Below are 23,767 nucleotides of genomic sequence, written 5' to 3'. Positions count from 1 at the left end.
AGGAGAATCGAACATTTTCGATTTTTGAAGAGACTATTTCCGTCTTCCAGCTTGTCTCCGAGACGTCTCTGCGAGGTCTCCATCACTGTGGCCATGTCGTGGGGACTAAATTTGTCTGCAACATCTTCGAGATATCCCCGCATCTTGTGGAGACCGTAATAACAGAATGGCGACGAAAGGGAGAAGTCGCTGAGAAAAAACGTGTCTGATAAGTCCCTGCGACTGCAAAAGCCGTGCCAACATCCCCGTGACTTCCAAGCAAATAAGTTGTCCCTTTGTTTGAAGACGTCCGTCTTGGACGTCGCCCTGAAAATCGCGTTAGTTGTGACAGTGAAAATAATTTCTGCGAGACGCTGGCATTGCGACAATGTCTCCTCCCGTCAGATAGGCCCTCAATCCCCTCCCCCTTTAAGTTTGCAGCAATATCAAACTACTGACCATGGCTCGTCTGACACGTGCTCTACATTGTGCATTTTCACCTTCATTCATTCATTCATTCATTCATTCATTCATTTCATTATTTTTTCCCATTTCCATGTTTTCCACCTCCCAATGCATGCCTTGAAACAGCTGTGGTGCAGAAGAATGAAATTTGGTACTGAAGCATTGCGGAGAGTGGTTGCGATAGCACTAGTAATTGCCATGTACCTATGCCATCTTTCCTCCAACTCCACTCCCTGAAGTCAGGGATCACATCATGACCTATGCTGTCATGATTCCAGTAGAAACTCACTTGCAGCAGCACTCATCTTCGAAATGTTGATACAGCGCCGCTTGAGCAGATAAGGTGGTTTCTGATGATCTGCTCCCACGTTATGGCGAGATGATGCCTACCCTCGTTGACGCTGGCCGCCCCATAAACCTTGTTGCTCATCAGTCCTTGCTGGACATGAACACGATTATTTAAGTAGTTAATGTGTCAGTGAGCTCTGGTGTGCTGACCCATACTACTTAGGCATTTTGCATGCCACATCAAAGCAAGTCTGAAGTAATGTCGCACCTTGTCAGTGCCTGATGTTGGGCTCTGGAAGAGAGGTTTGCTGTACAAGAAAAAACGGAAAAGTCCTTTATCTTTTCAATACCACGACCCACCCGTAACTCCCTCAGATCAAAGGGATTAAAAAAAAAAGGAACCGTACCGAAAATATGATGTTATGCTCATCCGTGCAATTGTATACTGTTTTCAGAAAATGCTTTCAGAAAACATGATGTCATCCTTTGTAAGGATATCTTTGCGTATTAGATCGCATCTAAGTTGTTGAGGGGCTGAGGGGTTGTGAGATCACAATACCTGTTGGATATTTCCGTCTCGAATCAGGTGCTCAGGATGAGTTGTCCGTCCCATTTATTCTTGGATATCTGTGCGCTGATAAACGAGGGCAGTTCTTTATTTTTCAATCTTAATTTTCAGGAAGCCGCTACGCTCTTCCAATCATAATTTGAGATTTGAGTGGTGCCATCACCATCTCTTGTCAGAGGACTGCACAGCGTTGCTGCGCAAAAATGTTAAGATTATTTTCTTCAGGATCAGTATCCCATACAACATCAATAGGTGTTCAGTTTCCCTAGTCATTTGCGCTTTCAGTAAAGAAACGGTTTCGTTTGATAAAAGGAGAATAAAAAAAGAAAGATTAAAATTGTCTTCACCCGCTCTGATAAGATACTGCCATTAAAGGACTTTAATGATCGAATTTAATAAACTGCACCTAGAACACTGGTCTGACCTGGATTGAGGAGCTCGATTCTCTGGAAGCTTCGGCCATTGCTTCCTTCACTGAAGAAGCAGACGCTGTCTTGTCACGGGAGAGCAGGCATACACCAATTTCAGCAGGAGGAGAATCATATCGCTTGCCAGCTGGAAAGTTATATAACTGACCATGAAAGGTGGCTCAGTCGGTAGCGTATGGCTCGCGGTCTAAAGACTTGTGTTCCGGCGCGGGTTCGAATCCCACTTATCTCAAGTCTAGCTGAGCAATGGTGTGTGTTGTCATACCGTCCCCTCTAGTAGAGGCACAGCTCTTTGCACCTCATTACTTGGATATAAAAAGTGGCAGTCCCTTGTGTGAAAGAATCCCGAATCGGCATTCCGTTATCGGAAAACTCAAGGTGCATAAACCGGTTAAGTGGTCCACCCCATAGTACATACAACTGACCAGCAGATAGTTGGATACGGGCCATCCAGCTTTCTCGTCAGAAGGAAAAACGAAGACAAAATAAGATTAGGCGTGTTTATTACCCTCTTTGCCATTGCACCCTGATTCGGCACCTTGGAATAGGATGGCGACCGTATTTAAGCATTTACTATATGTATATATATATGAAACAAAGAAAGGAAAAACTGACCAGAAGCAATTGATGAATAGTGAAACTTTGAGCAAAGAAACAGAGAAAAGAAAACGAAACCGATGGAAGCCCGTTTTCTGTGCTCAAAGATTTCAATATACATATATATATATATATATATATATATATATATTTATATATATATCTTTAATATATTTTTTCATTTATTTGTCATAATCATTATTGATATGTAGGGGGGTGGAACCGCTCTTGGCCCTAATTGACCATGGAAGGAGTATGGAAAAGATGACAAATGGGACAAAATAGGGGTACCAGTGAATTGCAGTTGAATGCTCACAGACGCCATTTCGAAAAATGCACAAAATGCCTGATTTGACCCTTATTTGACCTTGAAAGTGACCTTGAGAGGTGATAGTGACCTTGAATTGCAGAAATGCTATTTAGAATCACATTCTCTAACCCCGTAAAATTTTCCACATGGGATTCATAACATTAATCAACCTTTTCAATTTGTATCTGCAGTTGACCTTTAACCCGGATGGCGGCCATATTGGATTTCACCAATATGGCGGCCCCAAGGGTTTTTAGTCTTGGCGCCCATCAAAAATCGAAAGAGTATGGCACAAGGGACCTATGAGCCAAATTTGGTGCTTTTGGAAGAATCTGAACCAAACGACCCATTTTGAGCCCTTAGGCCCCCAACTATCTGGCGTAATTACACATATAGAAAAAGATAGAAAGAGAAAGAGATGGAGAGAGAAAGGGAGAGAGAAGGGGGGGGGGGGGGGAGGGAGGGCGAGAAACATAGAACGAATCCCATGCTATGGACTTTTAGGTCGAAACTACTTTTACATACGGCACTCAACTGGGCCGGTTCAGTGCCGTGAGTCGCCCGCCCTCTTTCGTCGATGGACATGAATGATTTTGAGCCTGCAAGAAGAGTTGCTGAGAGCCGGACAAACGTATGATCAATTGCATACAAATATATTGGCATTAATCTACTGTTCCTTGAGATAAGAGGAAAATCAAAAAAGACGCTCTGTCATGGATTCGAAATGCACCTAATTTCTAAAATGTGTATACCCTTGTATTATAATGCAAATTATAATCTTAAAGAAGAGAAATTTTGTCTCATTTCGTAATTACAAGAAGCAACATTTTTTTTTTTGCCCTCGAAATATTTATCATCAGCCTTAGATAGATGTTAGTTGTTTTTTTTTTACAAGAGTAAGCAAAACCAACAAGATACTTCTCTTATCGGTGAATTAATCTTCTAGTTGGTATAAACATTGCAAATAAAAAAGAGACGAGAGTCAGGAAAATCTCTGACTTTTTCACTCTTTTCTAATCTAGAAGATGACAGAACACATGCAGGTTGTGAGGAATGGGGTCAATCAAAACAGTTACTTCAAGTGTTCACATTTCATACATAATTATAACACCCATACTGCCATATTTGCAAGTTTCAATAATTAGAAGGAACCAATGCAATGTTTTATGTTCTGTGAATATAGATATTAGACTGGATGAAAAATTAAATGGAAAGCATATTATCTTCTCACACTTCAAAAGGAATACATTAGGACAAACTGTAATTTGAAAACCATGTTGTTTCCCAAATGTGCTTTAAGTCATGTTATTAGGAAAATGACTGGTCCATCCCCATCTTATCTGGCTGGACCTATTCAGGGTCCAAGAGATGTCGAGTTATTCCAAAGGGTCCCAATGAGTGCCTTGCCAGAACAATGTAAATTTCTATTATGCCCTATCATCTCTCTATCCTGTACAACCAAGCTGCATTTGTATTTTGTGTAGATAACCAAAACATACCATTACATAGGGCGGTGAGATGGCTCAGTCGGTATAGCGCGTCTGCCTCCAGATCCAAAGGACACCGGTTCAATTCACTGAGGTTAGCTACCGTCCCCTCCCTCGGGTATAGGACATAAAATGGGTGTGTGTGAGAGCAGGGAGGTGGAAAGAGAGAGAGAGAGAGAGAGAGAGAGAGAGAGAGGGAGAGAGAGAGAGAGAGGGGGGGGAGAAAGAGTCGCAACTGATGCGGTAAAAGATCCCGTTTAATTACATTCATGGCAAGGAGCAGTGTGAACAACGCGGTGATCCCTATGAAGTGGTCCTGCCTCACATCCAACTGGACCCCATGGAAGATCAGCTGAGTGCAGCTGACTGTAGACAATGCAGTCATCTTCTCAGATGGAAAATGAAACAAACAAACAAACAAACAAACAAGCAAAGAAACAAACAAAAAATTACTTTTGGGGGTTTCACCCTGGTTTCAACTTCCTGAATCAATTTTTACCATTCATAAGGCAGCAGGATTGCCTCAAGGACCCTCAACGATGCAAAAGTTGAATCAATTTCGCTTGTTCGTTTTTCCAAGAGATATATATATATAATTTTGACACAAGGCAATATTAGAAAAATCAGATTTGGGTTACCATTTTGAGAGCAATCTTGAATATTTCGAATTCCTCGAGGATGCAAGAGTTGCAAATTTAAGATAGAGTAGAGCCATTGCAAAAAAAGAAATTATGGAAATTCAAGTTTTTATCATTCATTTTGGCGGCCATCTTGAATCAAAATCTGACTTTGGAACGCAGAATTTAATCTTATGTTCTGCTGATTATGTTGATTTTGTAATATTGGTATTCACCATTATGAAAATTATGGAAATTTCATTTTTTGACAATTTTTCACTATTTATAGAAATTAGGAAATTTGAGTTTTTGGCGGCAATCATGAATAGAAATTCGACTTTGGAACTCAAACTGAAATTATGACTTCTGATTATGTTGATTGTTGTTTTTTTTTTGTGTATTGATAGCAAAATGCACGATGGGAAAGGATGTTTTACCATCACAGTTGGCTCTGCAGAATGGACTCCTGGTGAACACAAAGCATGCTTCTTTAATCTCCCGAGAGCACAATTTCACGTTACACCGATAAGTAATTAATAGGAAATTTAGGATTTTGGCGGCCATGTTTACTTTGAATATCTCTAGGTCTGATGCAAGAGTTGCATCATAAAGATTCGGATTCAGCACCCTGGAACCAGATTAAAACCATCATTTTCTTGGCGATTCATCATCATAGGAAAATGCACAGATAGGATTTTGGTGCCATCTTGAACATCTAAAAACCCTCAAGGGTACAATAAGATGGCGTAGCTCTTCCAGATTCAGATTTATGCCCCCCTCGAAATTCAATTTTTCAGTTTTTCACCAATTATTTTATGGATAGCATAAGTGGCGGCATCTTGAATATGCGAAAACCTTCAAGGATGCAAGATGCATTTGAATTTGAATTGAATTGAAAATTGATAGTAATGGTGAGAAAGAAAGACAATACCTACCTAAGAGTTGCAGCATCCGTGCAGATTCGGATTCAGCACCTTCGAAATAAGTTAAAGCCGTCAAAAAACTACAAGAGCAACACGAACATAACAACAGCCCATCAGGCGGAAAACCCAAACTGACTTTGGCACCCAGTAGGTTTTGCCTGTTAACTGGATGGTCATTCATTCATTCATTTCTGACCAAGGAGCGCCTAGTACTTCCTTGCTCTGACCAACATTCTTGCTCTGACAGGGGGGGGGGGGGGGGGTAGGCTTTTTCAACAGAAATAGAACATATTATATCTTAGATTAAAAAAATTGTCCTGCAAAGATTGGTTGAAATAACTTCACGTGATTATAGGTATTCTCACCTATGTCAGAAAGTTGCCATGTCTGACACTCCATAAAATACCATGTACTATTCATGCTGGTTGCAAAATGACGTCACAAAGCAATTCTGAAATTGTGCGCAGCTTTGTACCGTCCCTCTATGAAATGTATCAATTTTTAACAAAACAATTGTGACATCACAAAGCAATTCTGACATCGCGCGCTATACGCCGTACCGTCTCTCTGTGAAATGTAACAATTTCTAACAAAACAATTGTGACGCCACAAAGCAACTTCGGCACTTGCGCACTGCTTTGTACCGTAACTCTGTGAAATGTAACAGTTTCTTACAAAACAATTGTGACGTCACAAAGCATCGTGACATCGTGCGTTGGGTCCCTTCACAACTCCGCATCCATCACACGACTTTTCGCCTCACTTTTTTTTTTCAATTCAATCATAGTTTTATTTCCAATCAACGAGAATCAAAACATAATACAAAGTATACATGTCATGAAATAATATTGTTCAAACATTTGAAAAGATTCATGTAGTATCCGAGATAAATTATATAACAACATATATTCATATATATATATATATATATACAATAATTAGGAGGAACAATACATATGTACTTCGTGGGCGTGCGGAAAATAGATTCGATTATGGAAAATAGTGATCCACTAAAAAGCAAAGATTGTGGGACGTGGATCGCTAGATAAATAATAAGTAAATGATATACATTTGAGGTTTTTTTATAGCTATTATATTTGATTTCCCCATTTCCCCTTCTTTTGTTTAGAATTTTGATCCAAAATATAAAACATTATACTTTGCCTAATTTCGAATTTCTGGTTGACTCCAAAAGAACTATTCACTTCGGGGCTGCGCCCCTCAGTGAATAGTTCTTTTGGAGTCACCTCTGCCCATAGTCTTAACCAGAAACTCCCAAGGCAAAGTAGGCCTATATTCGTATACAGTACTGTTCTATTTCTGTGTGTAATAGCTCCTTGCTTTGACACCAGTCCACCGGTGAAAGTGGTAGGTTCTGCAGCATTGGCAGCATTCGTTACGAAGCTTGCTGCTTTGGTTCAGTATGGCTGCACGTGAAAGCACGAGCGAAGGTCGCGATCGCTGCGCGCGCGCGCGTAATTACGATTCGGAGCTAGAGATGCGACGCGATTGTTGAATCGTTTGGTTGACAGACGAAGCTTCATTCGCTTTGCGCAACGTCCGCAAACCGGAAGAAGGGATGCCTTCTTCATCTACCGAATTCACGTAAATTCATGGCGTGAATGCGTGACCAACATTCCTCTGGCTGGTCTGCTGTCTCAACTGCTCCTGTAAGACTCGAAAAAATATAATCTGCCGTCATCGTAGGATTGTATTTAGTGCACATTTTTGACATTTTGCATTATCAGGTATCACTGCTGCGGATTTCTTCCCTCTGCATCAGCTCTGATCCTCGGTACGTACGTTCGCGTTCGGCGACGAGTGGAGAAGAGGAGAGGGGAGGGACCGAGGGAGAGCTGTGCTGTGAGAGATCAGAGGAGTGACCCTACCCAAGACAAATTGACAGTTCATTTCACTTGAATAATAGACAACGGTTGCCCCTGGGGTGAGTACTATTTCGTTCAGGTTATGAACTTCCTTCGGGGAAAGTGTTAGTAAGTGCTCATGACATGTGCCGTATCATCCATGTGTCGTATAACATTCTTGTAAAAAATTAAATCATTGACGGTAACGACCAAATGAAAATGATGAAAGAGTGTCGCTTTGTGACTGCGCCACCTTTCCAAGTGCAATGTGTATCGGATTTGATCATGGAAAATAGCTCCATGGTTTCATCGCAACACTATATGTATTGCATGGCAGTGGGAATTCAGGCGGTGGCGGTAGTCTGTGATTATTTGGCCGTGTCCGTAACGTGTGGTCTTTGCTGTCTATCAGGTGGTATACTGTCATAATCCCTTGGCGTGCTTAAGATAGATCGATGTCAACAAATGTGTTAATATTTCATTCACTGATCGAACTCGGAGTCACTTAGTATAGAAGGTCTATGCTATTCATGAGGTTATAGATCATCATGTAGGCCTTTGTGAGATAGCTTGCAAGCTTTGACGATGTGGAGATTTTTATGCTTGAATTTTTTATAAGCTGGATCATGGAGCTTCATAGCTCCATGGTTGGATGAAGGTGGGGCTTCCTTTGTTTACCAATTGTCTGTGCTGAACATGTCAAATACTGCTCGAGTGGAATACTTATCCCTCACAATCATTGCCCAAACTATAGCATGCATACCGTGAATGGAAACAGTTGTTCAATATATTTTTATGCCCATTTTCTTCTTCAACCAGTTTAAAAATTATGGTTTCTACCTGTAGAGGTTATTATTAAGTCAAATTGAATATTTTCTCCTCTTACCCATCTCTTTCAATTTGGCTGTCTTTCTCTTGATGTGAGAAATATATTCTGACAATTTGTTTCTCTTTTTCTGTCATATTGACCATGAAATGCTAAAAGTAAAGTCATCAGTTGTCAATTTGCCAATGATGTTTTAGCAAGTTTTATAATATTAATAGATTATATATTTCATTTCAAATTTTACTGCTCAGCTCAGTTATACATCCTAGGGTCCAGTGACTAACGGTACTTGATTTTGAAGGGGGAAAAAAAAAATCTTTTTTATATTTCTCTGTATTTATTGTATATATATACTTGATAGATAAGATGTAGGTGTAGCTCTCTGTTTCAGTAGGCCTTCCTTATTGGAAACAAATCTGGCCTATATCCTACTCTTCATTTGTCAAAGAGCCTTATCTTAATATTAGTATATAATCTCGCAATATACTCCACCTTGTAGGGATATGTTTGGATATGATTACATACCATTAATTTCGATAGTGTTCAATATCTCACCATGATCTAATGCATCCAAATATTTTGAAAAGTGTTTACATGTAATAATAATAATAATACAATACATTTATAAGGCGCTTAATACCGATGTTTCTAAGCGCACAGTTTACCGGAAAAATTAATATCTATACCAGAATAATACCAAAATACCAAAATACAAGTACAAACATACCAAAAAAAAAAAAATAGATACAGTGTATAATTACGATAAATGGTTCGTTATGGTACGATGGTACGATATGTAAGGATTTATGTAGTTCTCTATCTGCCTGGTTTGTTGAATAAGAAAGAAATGATGTACAGTGTATTCCTTCTGGACGCGTACAGTGTATCATGTAGGCCTACATTTTTTAGATAGAAACATGCAGAGCCTTTAGGTTAGTCATTAGTAAAGCTTTCATATTGTCAGTATACCAGAAATGTACAGTGAATTTCATTCATACTGCTCTTCTTGCCATCACTTTACGCCCATAGGGTTCCTTTAACCATTGATCTGTTACCAAAGCTCTTTGATCTTGCATAGGAGCCCTCTGTTGTACTTTGGAGGAAATCAATATTTGTCGCTTCAGCTGGGGACTTTCTTTGTTGTCAGGCTTTACCATGGTTGATTATTAGCCCCAACATGTCAATAATCTATAATTCACGTTGCAATGGTGCTCATCTCAGTCGTTCAAAGCAGCATTAGAGGGTAGTGTATATAGCATCTATGCATTCTTTTTTCTCAAAATATAGAGTTTACAGCTAGGGAGATTACATCAACATTTCATAATATCTTTGTGTGTGATAAAGTGAGTTTATGGTATATGGACTATTTTTAGATCATCACGTGTAATTTAAGTCAAAGTGGTCATTATACTATAGATTATGTAAGTGTGATATCTTCTGTGTTGAGTATGTATGGATTTATATGACGATCCTCTAGTTTGAGTGAGGTACAATCGCCCTACATCAACCTCGCAAGACAAAATAGAGACAACATGAAGTCACATGCCTCAAGATGCATCGGAAGTATCAATATTTCCTCGATTTCTACTCACTATCTTTTACAGATTTTGACAAGATAGAGACAAGTGAATACTCTTCTCTAGATTTGTCTTTCAGTTGTGTCATTCTGTTTAAAGGACAAGTTCACCTTCATAAACATAAGGATTGAGAGAATGCAACAATAATAGTAGAACACATCAGTGAAAGTTTCACGAAAATTGGACAATCGATGCAAAAGTTATGAATTTTTTAAATTTTTGTGTTGGAACCGCTGGATGAGGAGACTACTACAGCTTGTGAGTCATATGCGTACAACAGTATAAAGAAAATGTAAAAGAAAATTCAACATATTTTAACTTTTCTCGCATAATAAAGGAGCTCTTGACTTGCCTCTTTCTAAAGGCAGGGGGAATAATATTACCCATAACATTTGTCGGTAACGAGTCAGGGGAATGTGTATTTTTTTCAAAAGATGGAATTTTGTGAAATTCTCTTTATATTTCCCTTATATTGTTGTACGCATGTGACATCTAAGTTATTCATACACTGCAGTAGTCTTCTCATCCAGCGGTTACTGCACAAAAACTTCAAAAATTCATAACTTTTGAACGGATTGTCTGATTTTCCTCAAACTTTCACTGATGTGTTCTACTAATATTGCTACATTCTCTCAATCCTTATGTTTATGAAGGTGAACTTGTCCTTTAATATGTCAGATATTTGCCATGGGGAAGTTTACACTTTCAGCATTGTGAAGTGTTAGAGCAAATTAAGGTTATTTATGAGGAAAAAATATCAAAACAACAGCAATAACACAAACAGGGTGCTCACACACAAAACAAAAATAGTGAACACCTCCCCCTCCCCCCCCCCCCAAAAAAAAAAGAAATATGAAAACAAGACAAACTTTGTAAAACTGAAAGGGCAGTGAAGTGGTACATTCTCTTCTCAGACCCTGTCAATCCTCTGGTTTTCAACTGACAAAATATTTTTGAAAATTTGGGGCTTTGATGATGATCACATGAAAGAAGGGCCACCAATGCACAATCATGGAATGGATGAACAGCAAAAGGACTCTTTTGACAAGACATTTTTGGTAGTCCCACTTCCCACATAGTGATGTTAACATGCCAGTGTGCTGACAGTCTAACTCTTATAATGGTGGAAAGGCTGTTTGAATGGTTACCCTTTCTTGCCGATCCTAGTAGGCAGTGAATGGCTGCCCGCTGAGCTAAATACTTGTCATTTAGAGCAGTTATCCATTGTCCCAGAACGTGCTTTCTAAGACCTATTCATTCCATTTTAGTCCTCCGGCAATCCACAGGGTACAATATAATGGAAAGGTGATGACTGTATGCAAACACTTGGAGCCAAATTCCTATAGTTGGGAGGGGGAAGGGGCTCGTAGTCAGTCATGGGGTGTCTAACTTGTTGGCAGCTTTTGTTGTTGCTCTGACTTATAGTGGGTTGGTACCTGGAGGCAGTGAACTTGAAACCATGGGGCTACACTGTACCGTAAAGAAGTGAGAACCCTGCTATACTGATGTGATAGATTATACCAGGTGTTGTTTACCTGCTCTCTACGAATAGACTAAATAGTGGTTCATATTGGTTGAGCAATATTTCTTTTAGAGTGACATACTTACATTCTAATCTATTACTGTTTTCCACCATAGGATTTGATGTATTTTGACTAACTATGCATGTCTAACAGTGTTTTCATTTTCAGAACTTCAAGCTAGTGTCCTTTATGAGGAGGAGGGTTTCCACAACAAGCAAAAAAAAAAAAAAAAAAAAGATCCAGGCTTTTAAACATAAATGTCAAATTTTCTGTAGTGTTCCCTTGTTTGACAGAAAGAAAGAGAGAGAAAAGAAATCTAGTACAAGGGATTAGATACATGTATATAATGTTAGACTTTTCATTTGCATGTTATACTGACTATATGTAATTATGTAACTACTATGACTTCATGTAAATATCAGATCGATGATCGCCTGCAAGCAGTATCCAAACCATAAAATGCTCTGACTCTACGGTAGTGTACCAGTATACCTCCAATTGATAACCTAAGATTTGTTCAAAATGAAAATACGACCAAAACTTGCTGATGTGATGACTACTTTGAAGCTGTAGGCTCCCTACTTGTCGTCAAGATGCCTTAAGAGTAGACTCTTTACTGTAAGAGTGGATATTTTGGCATGACTAATTTTCCATGCTCGGCCAGGTAAGATAAGTTTCGTATGTTTTTAATTCTGTAGAATCAAGATATCAAATACTGGAACATTTGGCAAGCAAAAACATTCACATGCTTTTATTTTCACGCTAGTTCCTGGTTGTATGAAATGCATGAAAATTTCAGACCTCAAAAATGTACACGTTTACAGTAGTTAACCAAACAGAACAGGGAAAATTTCGGGACAATAAGACCAAGTGTTATAAATTCATGTACAGTAAACCTCGCATGAGTCGAAGCTCTCGGGACTGACAAAAATGCCTCGACTTAAGTGAAATTCGACTCTCGCGAGAGTCGATATGTTTTTTCGACTCACAGTTATGTACATGTAGTATAGGACATTTGCATGCATGTGTGTGTGTGTGTGTGCGTGCTTGTGTGTGTTTGCATTCAAATTTGTCTGTTCTTGAAGATAATGTTCTTATTTTGTTCTAAATTGAACATGGAATTTGTATCAATACTAGTACCTAGTAGTTAAACGTAGTTCGCTGAGAATGTCTGCGCTAATGTGGCAATGTGCATGTGCTATGTCTATGGTGCAACATAGGTAGCCATCTCTGTCAACCTACCCTGAGACAAACACTCTCCCAGGCCCATCCCACCTCCATTGAACAAAACTATACAGCCAGCCGGGCACGCACAAACAAGCTCCACCCACTTGGCCTGTCACTTAAATATTAAAGCAGCGATTGGTTGACCAAGGAGTTCTGGCTTGACATGGATAAAGTATGGATGTGCTGTGTGTATGGATAAAGTACATGGATCGATGTGCTGTGTGTATACATACATGTGTATGTATTCGACATGCGTGCAGAGCGGTACGGTGAGTGTGCATGCTTACCTGCAGCAGGCCAGGGACGGGGTTCTGCGACATGCCGATTATTTTGTTCTCCTCTAAATGTAATGAGAATGCCAGACAAATCTTCTTCGGCTCAAGTGATGTAAACTACGTGTATTTTGTACAAAAGGGACTGACTGTTTTACTTCGACACAGCCGAAATTCGACTCTCGTACTTCGGCTTATCCAAATATTTCTTAGAGAAAATACATAGGGAAAAATCGGGACTTTTTATTTTGCTTCGAGTTAAGTGATTTTCGACTCACTCGACGTCGACTTATCCGAGGTTTACTGTAATATTAAAGTTTCTTGTGTTTCTGCCAACCAATGATGTCCAATACACTCACAGCATTTCCTGACATCTCCCTACGATCATACATTGTATAGTACAGTGATATTATGTCAGTAGTGTGGTTCAACTTAAAAATGTAGGAACCCTGTGTTTTTCTTGTCAAATCCATTGAAACAGACTGGTTTTCAGTAAAGCTGCTTACTATGGCTTGGAAGTCATTCACTGAATTCACTGAGATGATTACACAGGAGAGAACAAACAAAAGAAAGGGAATAAAGAGGAAATGGGAAAGAGAAAAATCTGGTAAGCAAGAGGAAGTAATTTAAAACTTGAAAGCACAAAGGAATTTGGCAAAGTTTGCTGTTCAAAAGTATCCTGAAGGACTATTTTATGACATTTCATTTCTGTCTTCGGGTTGCTTAATTTTTGGGAATTCTCTCCTTTATCTTTCAAGCATTGAATCATAAAAACAGGGTGTGGTATATCCAGTAGTACATGTACATATATGTATCATACAAGTCTTATGTATTTTGAAAAAGAAAATAATATTATAAAATCTACAAGTTGGGTGCTGTCATAATGATAAATATTGACATCATGAATGTAATTTGTGTAGGCCTACATACAGAGCGTATGATGTTTATTCCTGTACCTGCTATTTTCAAGGCTCTGCGGTCACTTCTGATTTCTGTATGTGGGTAGCTCGTTGCATTTACTGTGCTGTTCATGGATGTGATGGAGGAGGAAATGAAATGACAAGTCAGATTGAGGTGTAGGGGATGTACCGTATGTAGAAAATATTCTAGTTTTCTATTGTACATTGACAATGTCATCCCAGGTACATTGTATGCAGCTCGCTGTGAGCTTCTCATTCTGCAAGGTGTTTGCCTTGTGTCTGTGATACAGTTTCATTCAGTTTACAACCTCTGACGATGATCTGCTAAATTCTGTTTGCCATGAGTCACAGGTTTGTAGCATTTTATGATCATAGTGTACTTGTGTACATAGTGACTATCTCTTCTTACATTGTGTATAATTTGTGTTTGTGTGTGTGTGTGTTTGTTTTTGTGTTTGTGTGTTTTGTCATTTCAGTGTCATTCATTTAGAGGTTACCAACATTTGGACTTCTTGTCTGATTCACTCTTAGACCAAGTAACTGCCTGCCTTATGGGGAGTATTCTCTTTGAAATGCTTTACACAAGAAAAAGAAAAAACAGAAAACTATTTCATGAAGCATAATGAGAGTAGCTGTATAGACAGGCAGAAATACATGTAAGGTGTAAGACAGGACAGGAGAGATCATTCAGAAACACCACCATAGATTGATTCATTCACTGTCTGCCTTTCTCTTGTGTTCCTCCTCTTCCTCTACATAGTGAAAGAAAGCATTCAACCAAGACATGACCAGTATTCATGTTCTGTGTTTGCTTTTGTTGAAAGCTCCCACGTGAAGGCCATTGCATAGTGGTCCAAATGTATTCAGGGAGCAACCATGATAACATTTTGGTCACTTCATGTTTGAATTTCCTTTGCCTGGCAGATTCATTCAGTCCTATTGTGTACTGTAACGTTTGGGGGAGGAAGAGTGGTACGAGTCTGTTGTTCACTAACTGATATTTATTTATTTTTTTTTACTTTTAGTAATATATGTGAGTGTAATCTCGTGTCAAATACCAGAGATTACCAATTGATTTGTTTACATGCATCATATGACCCTTCTGTATGAGAATGGTAGTGGTATGCAGTGAATATATGTACAGTGTATGTGTGTGCTTTTTTACAACTGTATGTTTGAAAGAAAGAGGAAGAAATGTATCACATCTTTTCACTATCTTCGTTGTCATGGTGGAAAAAAAATTCCCCAAATACCAGTAACGTGCATAGAGTTGATTGAACTTACGATGTACAATGCCTACAGCACAAAAATATGAGTCCTGTCTTCTAATAGAGGAGTCTACAGAATCACTGATAGTAAAGCAATGGCTGTTAGCACACACATACAGTGGGTAACTATTTAAAATACATTTACTAGCTACATGTTTATTATGTATGTGGGCACATTACTTGTGGCTGGGTGCATGCAGAGGCCAGGGCTTACTGCTCTTAATGCATTGATTTCTTGAGTGGTTTATCATTTCAGATCATCAGCCAGGCAAAAGACTGCACTAATGTTATCCTTTTGTGCAGTGAGTAGGAATTTTGACATGAAAATGGCTATGATAGTTATATTCATGAGTGATATATCTGTCACAATTCGATATTGCAAAAAGAAAGCCCTCAAGTAGCAGTACTACAATTACAAACATTTCCTGAACTAGGACATGATCAGTGTCCATGCACACTCAAAGCTCTGTGTGTAGGCTGTGTAGGGCCAATATGTCACCTCAAGTGAATACACTCAGGCTGAAGTGACAATCCAAATAGCTATTAGCATAGTTTACATTCCTATCCTGTAAAGTAAATACACTTAACTGCCTAGTGCCATGATTATACCTGTAATCCTATGGCATCCCCTCTTATCATACACAAAATTTCATTGATATGTTGTGGATGACTATATAAACATCAAGTTTGCTAAAATGCCCTTATGCAGAAGGGAAGGTATTATATATTCACAAGACATTTACTAGTTGAAATTCCTGTACATTATTACAATCTTGAATAGAATGGAAACAATATTGTCATGGAAGGTCCTGTTCAAACTAACTGTATAACAGGGTAATTGGGGGAGTGGTCTATTCAAGCTTACTCATGATCCTTTTCCATGGCCACAGAGCACCACACCTTGTTTGGTCTCTACCACCTTCTGAATATGCACTGTAGACAGGGCTGTCAATTCTTATGCAGTCAGTGTGAGATACATGTACATAAAGTGCAATTCACCCAATTCTAACTGTTTCACACCAATTTTCATGTTTAACAAATTTTCCCACTGAACTAATGAAATAGAAAATTGAAATAACAAAAAAATACATGTAGGTTGCCTACATATTGAAATGATGACAAAAATATGCACCAGATTGCACCTTGAAATGTAAAGTTGACACTGTCAAAGCTCCCTACTGTGCAAGGGGGAACACCCTCCTCCCCTTCTATACCAAATGTATGGCCTAACATCAATACCAATATCCTAGACAGATTGCTTTGTCCTTCTATTCCTATGAAGTTATTTTACTAGATATATGTGTACCATTTCAAAAAATGGATGAGGTTTGCCTTAATTAGAGCTACCTCATGCCAAACAACGTCTGTATAGATGCTAATTACAAGTGTGCATGATGCATGACTGCTGATAATCTGCTTTGTTTCTACTCTTCTCTCTATCATCCAGGTTCATCTTGATGAGACAAGAACACAAAGAGCATGTAGCTCCATGAACCATGACCATGCGCAGATGGCCTCCATCTGGCCGCAAATCGCATTCTCCATCATCCGGTCACCATAGCAACAACAACAATAACAACGTCCATTATGGATCCTCCTCCAGCCTGTCCAAGACCCACCCCTCCCTGCCCGTTGCTAGGGAACGCAGGGCGGTAAAGCAGGACCAACATTCTGCACATTCCTCCAACGCATCGCTACCTCTCCTGATCAGATCACATGTCCATCTCTATATCATCATAGCTGTGGTCAGTTTTGTCCTGTTCTCTAATACGCTGTATGCCGATTTTGTGCATGATGACGTCTTCGCTATCAAGAACAACAAAGATGTCTTGCCCTCGACAGCTTTATGGAAAGTTTTCCAGGATGACTTCTGGGGCAAGTCTATGAGTGACAACACAAGTCACAAGTCATACAGACCACTGTGTACTCTCACATTCAGGTAAAAATTACTTTACCATGTACATTAGTAAAGTGTATGTGTGTTGGGAAGTGGAATCATAAATTTTAGCTAGGATGAGCTGTCCATGTTGATGCCACGTAGGGAAGATTTTAACAGTTGCAAAACGCTTAAATTGCATTCAAAACAACACAGGTAGAGGTACTGTACTGTCATTTTCTAGCACTTGCCTCGATTATATGGCATTTTATCATTGAGCAGGTGGCGGGGGGGGGGGGGCAGATGTGGGTGTGACGGGTTTGATTCTCTGCCCTTAAATTGAAAAGATAGATTGGCCTGCTCACAGCCTATATCCAAGTGTCAGCCCATCCCCTAGCTTATTGATTGGTACCTTCATAATCCCACGAGCATATGGTGCTCTATTCCACTGTATCCTCTGTTAAATTAGTTTTAATATGTGTACCTCCGCCCTAAAGAGTGCAGGATTCATTATATATTGGAATTGTCCATCCGTCTCTGCTCCCCAGAACTCATTAACATAATCAATCTCTTGGGCAGAGTTTGTTAAATGTGCTGATTACATTCTGGCAGAGATTTCTAAAGGCCAAACACCAAAGGTTTACTCACAGAACCTACACTTGTGATGGAGATCGCGTGATTTTTTTTTCCAGTTCAGAATGTGGTATAACGAAACAATTTGATTGAAATGGTAGAAATGGATTCAGTGGGCATATACTTGACTTGTATTACACGTGTTGTAGATGATAGAGTCATAATGTCCAATCCCAGAATCAATAAACTATTGTGCAGCAAACGAAGGGCCAAACTGTAGGCACTATGTTGTGGTCACATGGGAAGGTAGAGGGAGATGTTTCCCCACTGTAGTTAAATTTGTTGTAATTTTGTTAAATTATGATGAATTCTCATATCTATTTTGACATGAGGACCTTGCTTGAAATGAGATAAATCTTGTGACTGCATTAAGCTTCCAATACATGTCCAATTTTCCAATCCATGTAACTGAATAATATTACAAATCTATGTTGACATTGTGGAAAGATACTTGACAAATTTCATATGAAGGCATGAGTTTTGTTTTTTTACACAGTAGCATGCTGTAATTCAAGGTCATTATTGTTTAATACCCTGAGTAATTTGCCATTCTTAAGATATTCAGATGGTGGTAGACTGTTATAGATACAATTAGGCTTGGTTTTCTGCAGATTTAAATTCTGTTTCATGTTTAGTTTTTTCTTCTTGAATGTGTACACATTTTACTGCAAACTATTTATTTCCATGTATTGAAATCACCTGAATATAATGCATTTCACAGGCATTTTCGAATGTTCAACAAGTAGTTCATATACACTTACAGTACATGGAAGTGACAAAAATCATCACAAAATTTGTAACTATTGTACAGGTGACACAGCTTTGAAACCCCTGTCACACTTATTCGGAATCAGAACAAATCAAGCAGAACCAGCCGGAATTAAAGATTTTCCAAATTCGGACCACATTCGGGAGAAAAATTCAAATTCTAACAGTTTGACAGGGAATGCTGTTCGAATACTTGGAATGCACTTCGACCCCTTCTCGAATCATTCTTGTACATTCCGAATGAATCAGCTCTCGAATGCAGCTAGAATGTACTTGGAACGCTGTAGGAATATTCAGAATACTGTTAGAATGCGGTCAGAATCTTTAGAAAGCACTTCGATTGCCGCACGATTGCGTTTCGATTGCTGCCCGAAGTCTGATGGTCGGAAAGCGCCTCGCATGCAGTACGAACTGATTTCGAATGCGTTCAGAATGTTCCCGGAATGGCTACCAAATATAATTTGAATGTTCACGAATTCAAACAGAATGCAGCCCGAAAAATTAGAATACACTTGGAATGTACTTAGAATGCAACAGGAATGTACTTAGAATGCAACACGAATGTCCAGTGTGTGTCAAGAATGTTGCCGGAATGGTCTCCGATAGCGTATGAAATGGTGATTTTCATCAGTCTCAACCCGATCATCCTTGGACCATAATTATTTTGCTATAGATTGCTGTCCTCCGGCAAGACCTCCTTGAAAGAGAGTGTTTAGGCCAGTTACCCCCCCCCCCCCCCCAGGCAATTACTCCAGACCCTTCCTGTGACCCTAACCCTACTCCTAATACTGAACCTAATCCTAACCCTAACCCAAACTCTTATCTTTACTCTAACCTTTTCAATCACCAGTATTTAACTGGGGGTAATTGTATGAGCATTTGAGCATTTGAGATATTTTGGCAGAATTTGAGGTGCAACACCGTTCCGATTCTCCCTCAAATGAGATCAGATTGTTTCAAATGCTATTAGAATGCCGTTGGAACATTTAGAATGCCGTAGGAATATTTAGAATGCAATCAGAGTCCAGTTAGAATACCCTTAGAATAAAAATCGATATTTCTCCACTTCAAATGCTCCTCGAATGTTTTAAGCATGCCTAAGACATTCGGGCTGGCCACAAGAATGGGCCCGAATGTTTGGAACGCACTCAGAATGTCGTCAGAATTTTTGAATGCACTTCGAATATGCAGGAATGCAGGAAGAATTTTCATTCCAACGGCATTCTGGCTCATTCCGTCTCTAGTGTGACAGGGGTATTAAAGGGAGAAAACTTCAAATATATCATTGCTTTCACCACAGTCAATGGAATTAATTCCTCAGTTGGTAATCAATGTGTGAAACTCACATGTGAGCCAGAGTTCAGGCACTTTAATAGTGTGCATTAAGTATCAAGATTTACTGGGGATACCTGTAGACTTTGATCTGGATACAATACATTTTATTATTTTAGATTCAAGTTCATGTGTTCTCCATTATTTTGTGTTTGTGAATTGATTTTTTGCAGACTGAACTACCTGGTCAGTGGTTTGCAGCCATTCTCTTATCACCTTGTCAACATCCTCCTCCATTCCTTGGTCTCTGTGCTCTTTATGTACGTTTGTCAGCATGTCATCTTTCAAGATATTGGACCAGCTTTTATCAGCGCCTTGCTGTTTGCTGTCCACCCTATACACTGTGAAGCGGTAAGCAAATTCCAAGTAAATCTGGTGCTTTTTTTTTAATTGCGATCAACATGCCATGCTTTAATTAAAGGCAAGTTAAGGGCTGTTGTAGTCATTTGTTTTCTTTCTCGGTCTTCTGTTTTTAATGGTCCACATGTATCCGATATTGTTGTAGTGATTGTATGCGGTTCCATGGTATGTACCTACTACTACCACTACTACATATCAAATGCTTCTCTTGAAGACTACTTAACATTGAATCAAAATGCACAAAATGGAATTGAAAGCTGATCGTCTATCTGATAGTAATGACACATTTTTCTACAGCCAGGATAAAATCTATTTGACCATTCTCTGCAATGTTTTGTAGGTTTATATGTTCCTGTATGCAAAGTTGTACTAGGCATATTCATTTCCCACTAAAAACCCATTTATGTCACAAATGAAATTGCCCTTCACATACACAGTGTGAGATCACACATCTGCCTGAAACCATTTCACAAGTGGAGCAGACAAACTTTGTAAAAAGTTTTTGTCATATATCTGTTAGATTGTGTATAAACCATAAAATGAAAAGGTCAGGGATGCAGCTGCACTTTTCATTTACGTATATTTCATATTTTTACAATTAAGAAAATGAACAAGCAGGTCAATGTTTAAATAAACAATGTAAGAATTAAAAATATTTGTCTCTCTCTTCATTTTGCAAAATAGAAATAGAAAATCATTGTTGTAAAGTCTTTTAAAAACTTTAAGCATCTAGAGAAGTAAGATTTTGATGCCACCAAAATGCTTTATAATGAAATATATGAGAGAGATGAAGACTTGACCACATTCTCCTCTGTTTCTCATCTCCCTTAGGTTGCTGGAGTGGTGGGACGTGCTGATGTCTTGTCCTGTCTCTTGTTCTTACTTTCATTCTTGGCATTCATAAGGTAATGGGTAGACACAATCTAGATATCCTTCCATTAAACTTTGTATGTGTTTCCATTTGTTTTCATACTATGCTTCAGCATGTGAGGGTAATGAGGGAGACATTGTGAATCATCAGTTTCATTGCCAATTCTAAATGATTGATTCAGGGGCTTTGGACTTGATATCTAATTGTCATAAGATGTAAATACCCAAATCTTCAGCAAATATTACAAAAAACAAACAAACAAACAAATTCATGACTACGTCATTTCAAGTTTGTCTACTGTAATGACATGAGCAAATGAATATTGTAGCCATTGCAATTGTGCATTGCAATATGGGACACACAATCATATTTTTGTACCAATATTTGTTCAGTCAGTCCTTTACCGAGAAAAGGTAATGACTCATGCTTTAAAAGTACACAGTCTGTTTTTAGAGGGTGGACAGAGTCTAGCAAATTGTTGTGAGTGAGATTCATGTGGAATTATACTTGCACAAGGTCTGTCCTTTATCACAGCTGCTACATCATGCTTCTTTTCCAATCTGGAATGTAGACTATGAAAAAGCATGTGAAGGTTGATGGTATTTCCTTCTCTTGGTAATTTCTCTCTCTCTCTCTCTGTCTGCATGTTTGACCTACAGGTACTCCAGACCAAAATGTTACTCACACCGAAGTCCATCAAAATTCCATCTCTATCTCTGTGTGTTGTCAGCCTTTGCTGCCATGTTAGTCAAGGAGCATGCTGCTTCTGTCCTGGGAGTGTGTGTAGCATATGATATTGTGCTAGCATACCCTGGAAGGAATAGGTGAGTATTGCATGAGACCTTCAAATCATTAGTCGCAGCTCTGCAGGTTAAATCGCCTCTATACACTATGCAGAGAAAAGTTCTACTAGGATGTTTATGCTGATATATATTTTGTAGTATTGTGTTCTTTCTGGTGCTGACATCAATTTGCATCAGTTACTTTTGTACTACAGTGTGATATAACTACCCAAGTACTTTAAGTGTTGTAAAACTATTCTTACGTGTCAGTAGCCTGTAGAAGATTTTGACTCGATCATATTGACATTGCAAGTTGGCTGTCTTCATTGTTTATGATTTGTTTGTTTGAACATAAAGTATGCTTCATGGGTTTATGCCAAAATTGTGTGATTATAAAGATTGCAAATGGGTTTCTAAAATTTAATGCAAATTATTTGCAAGTTTGAATTAACCGAAATCTTCCAGATACAAAGTTATTGAGAAAGCAAATTTAAGATATTCATTATGTGCGTGTGATCATTGTGTTAATTTGTTGATCAAGCATTTTGATTAAGTTTTATGACTGTTCACTGAATATTACAGATGTAGATGTAATGCTTTATTAAGGTTGTATGTTTATGCCAACAGTTGTTTGTTTATGGGCTATTTTGTAAATTATTTGTCATTTTCTACATTATTTCATTTTGTAATTTACAGGGGTACTGTTTTGATAACACTTAAGATATTATGGACACAATCTTCATAAAATTTTACAAACATTCTTATCACAGAGTTGTCTAAAGTACATGTTTCATCATTCTTCCATCCAGTCTACTGAGGCCCAGAGATCTATGGCAATCAGTCAAGTTCCGTGCTGTTGCTGTACGGTGTGCTGTTCTCTTCTGTGCTGTAAGTATACTGTGTATGATGACAGAATCACATGCCTAGAGAGCTGGATAAGTGACCTCATCATATTACTGTTTCAGACAAGCTGTTTTCAGAATCTTTTTGTAGTCTTGTAACTTTATCAACTGCTTTTATGATGTGTAGCCCTCTAGTAAGGTACCATATGCATTGTGCTGAATAAATGTGTCATTTGAAGTAGGACCTTAAAGCCCGCCGCACACTACACGATTTTGCTCCGATTCACCGGTCTTAAGACCTTAAGACTAGAAGTGTGACGTCACAGTCTTGCCCTTTTCTGGTCATACGACTGGGTCTTAGCGCCAGTCGTAGAGATTTGACATGTTAAATTTCTACGACTAGTCGTAGGCTTTCAGCCATTCACAATGCAGTAAAATGCAAGCGCACGCAGTGCGCACAGCGCGCGCTGTACAGTCGGGTCGTATAGTGTGCGGTGTCCGGTCGTACGACTGGTCTTAAGACCCAGCTTGGCTTAAGACTTTAAGACCAGTCTGATCGTGTAGTGTGCGGTGGCCTTTAGTCGATGCTTGTGCATGTAAATATATTCAAATCATTTAATCCTTTATGGGCTAAGGCACCTAGCTTTCTGTAATAACTTTCTCTTGCAAAAATTCTCTATCAACATTCAGTACCAGTAATCCTTCCAAATTGACCTAGTTGTGCTCTAGCAAGCCCACTCACATGTACACATAGTAAAGTGCCTCATTAATCCAACAGGAGACCATGATGACTCAATAGGAATTAGGAGTATTAGGTAATCTCTGTGTATTGACAGTGAGTTGCCAAACATCTGTGCCGATCAGCGAAGAAAGCACTCCAGCATGCCTGCCAATCAGCGAACAAAATGCAGTTAGGACAAAGAGATATATGCATGTTTCAACCATGGACACAGCTGTGAGGTGAAATAATTTGAAATTTGTTTGACTTCCTTCGTGATGATAGGTGTCTGTGTTCCTTGGTTTCCGTATCTGGATGCTGAATGGCCATCTACCCCACTTCTCAGAGGAAGATAACCCAGCAGCCTTTGCTGATCACATGACCACAAGGTACCAATGTCTGGTCAAATGGAGTGAGAAATTCTTTTATAGGGTTTACATAAAGA

General features: G+C 38.9%; 1 protein-coding gene across 1 annotated transcript in view; it reads left to right on the top strand.

Moving 5' to 3' along the window:
• Positions 1–7,414: 7,414 nt before the first annotated feature.
• The window catches only part of LOC139739602 (protein O-mannosyl-transferase TMTC1-like), a 29,587-nt gene continuing 13,234 nt past the window's right edge, over positions 7,415–23,767 (top strand). Inside the window, exons 1-6 of the mRNA XM_071650202.1 lie at positions 7,415–7,607; positions 16,588–17,079; positions 19,923–20,100; positions 20,941–21,014; positions 22,572–22,650; positions 23,608–23,711. Coding sequence (XP_071506303.1) covers positions 16,637–17,079; positions 19,923–20,100; positions 20,941–21,014; positions 22,572–22,650; positions 23,608–23,711 — 878 coding nt within the window. The 5' untranslated portion in view covers positions 7,415–7,607; positions 16,588–16,636. The remainder of the gene's footprint in view (positions 7,608–16,587; positions 17,080–19,922; positions 20,101–20,940; positions 21,015–22,571; positions 22,651–23,607; positions 23,712–23,767) is intronic.

The sequence above is a fragment of the Diadema antillarum genome, unplaced genomic scaffold (assembly GCF_040938485.1).
Source record: "Diadema antillarum isolate AM-2024a unplaced genomic scaffold, OU_Dant_1.0 seq00000809_RagTag, whole genome shotgun sequence".
In the NCBI taxonomy this organism is placed as follows: Eukaryota; Metazoa; Echinodermata; class Echinoidea; order Diadematoida; family Diadematidae; genus Diadema; species Diadema antillarum.
Note: the sequence above shows the minus strand (reverse complement) of the source record. Positions and strands in the feature narration are given on the sequence as shown.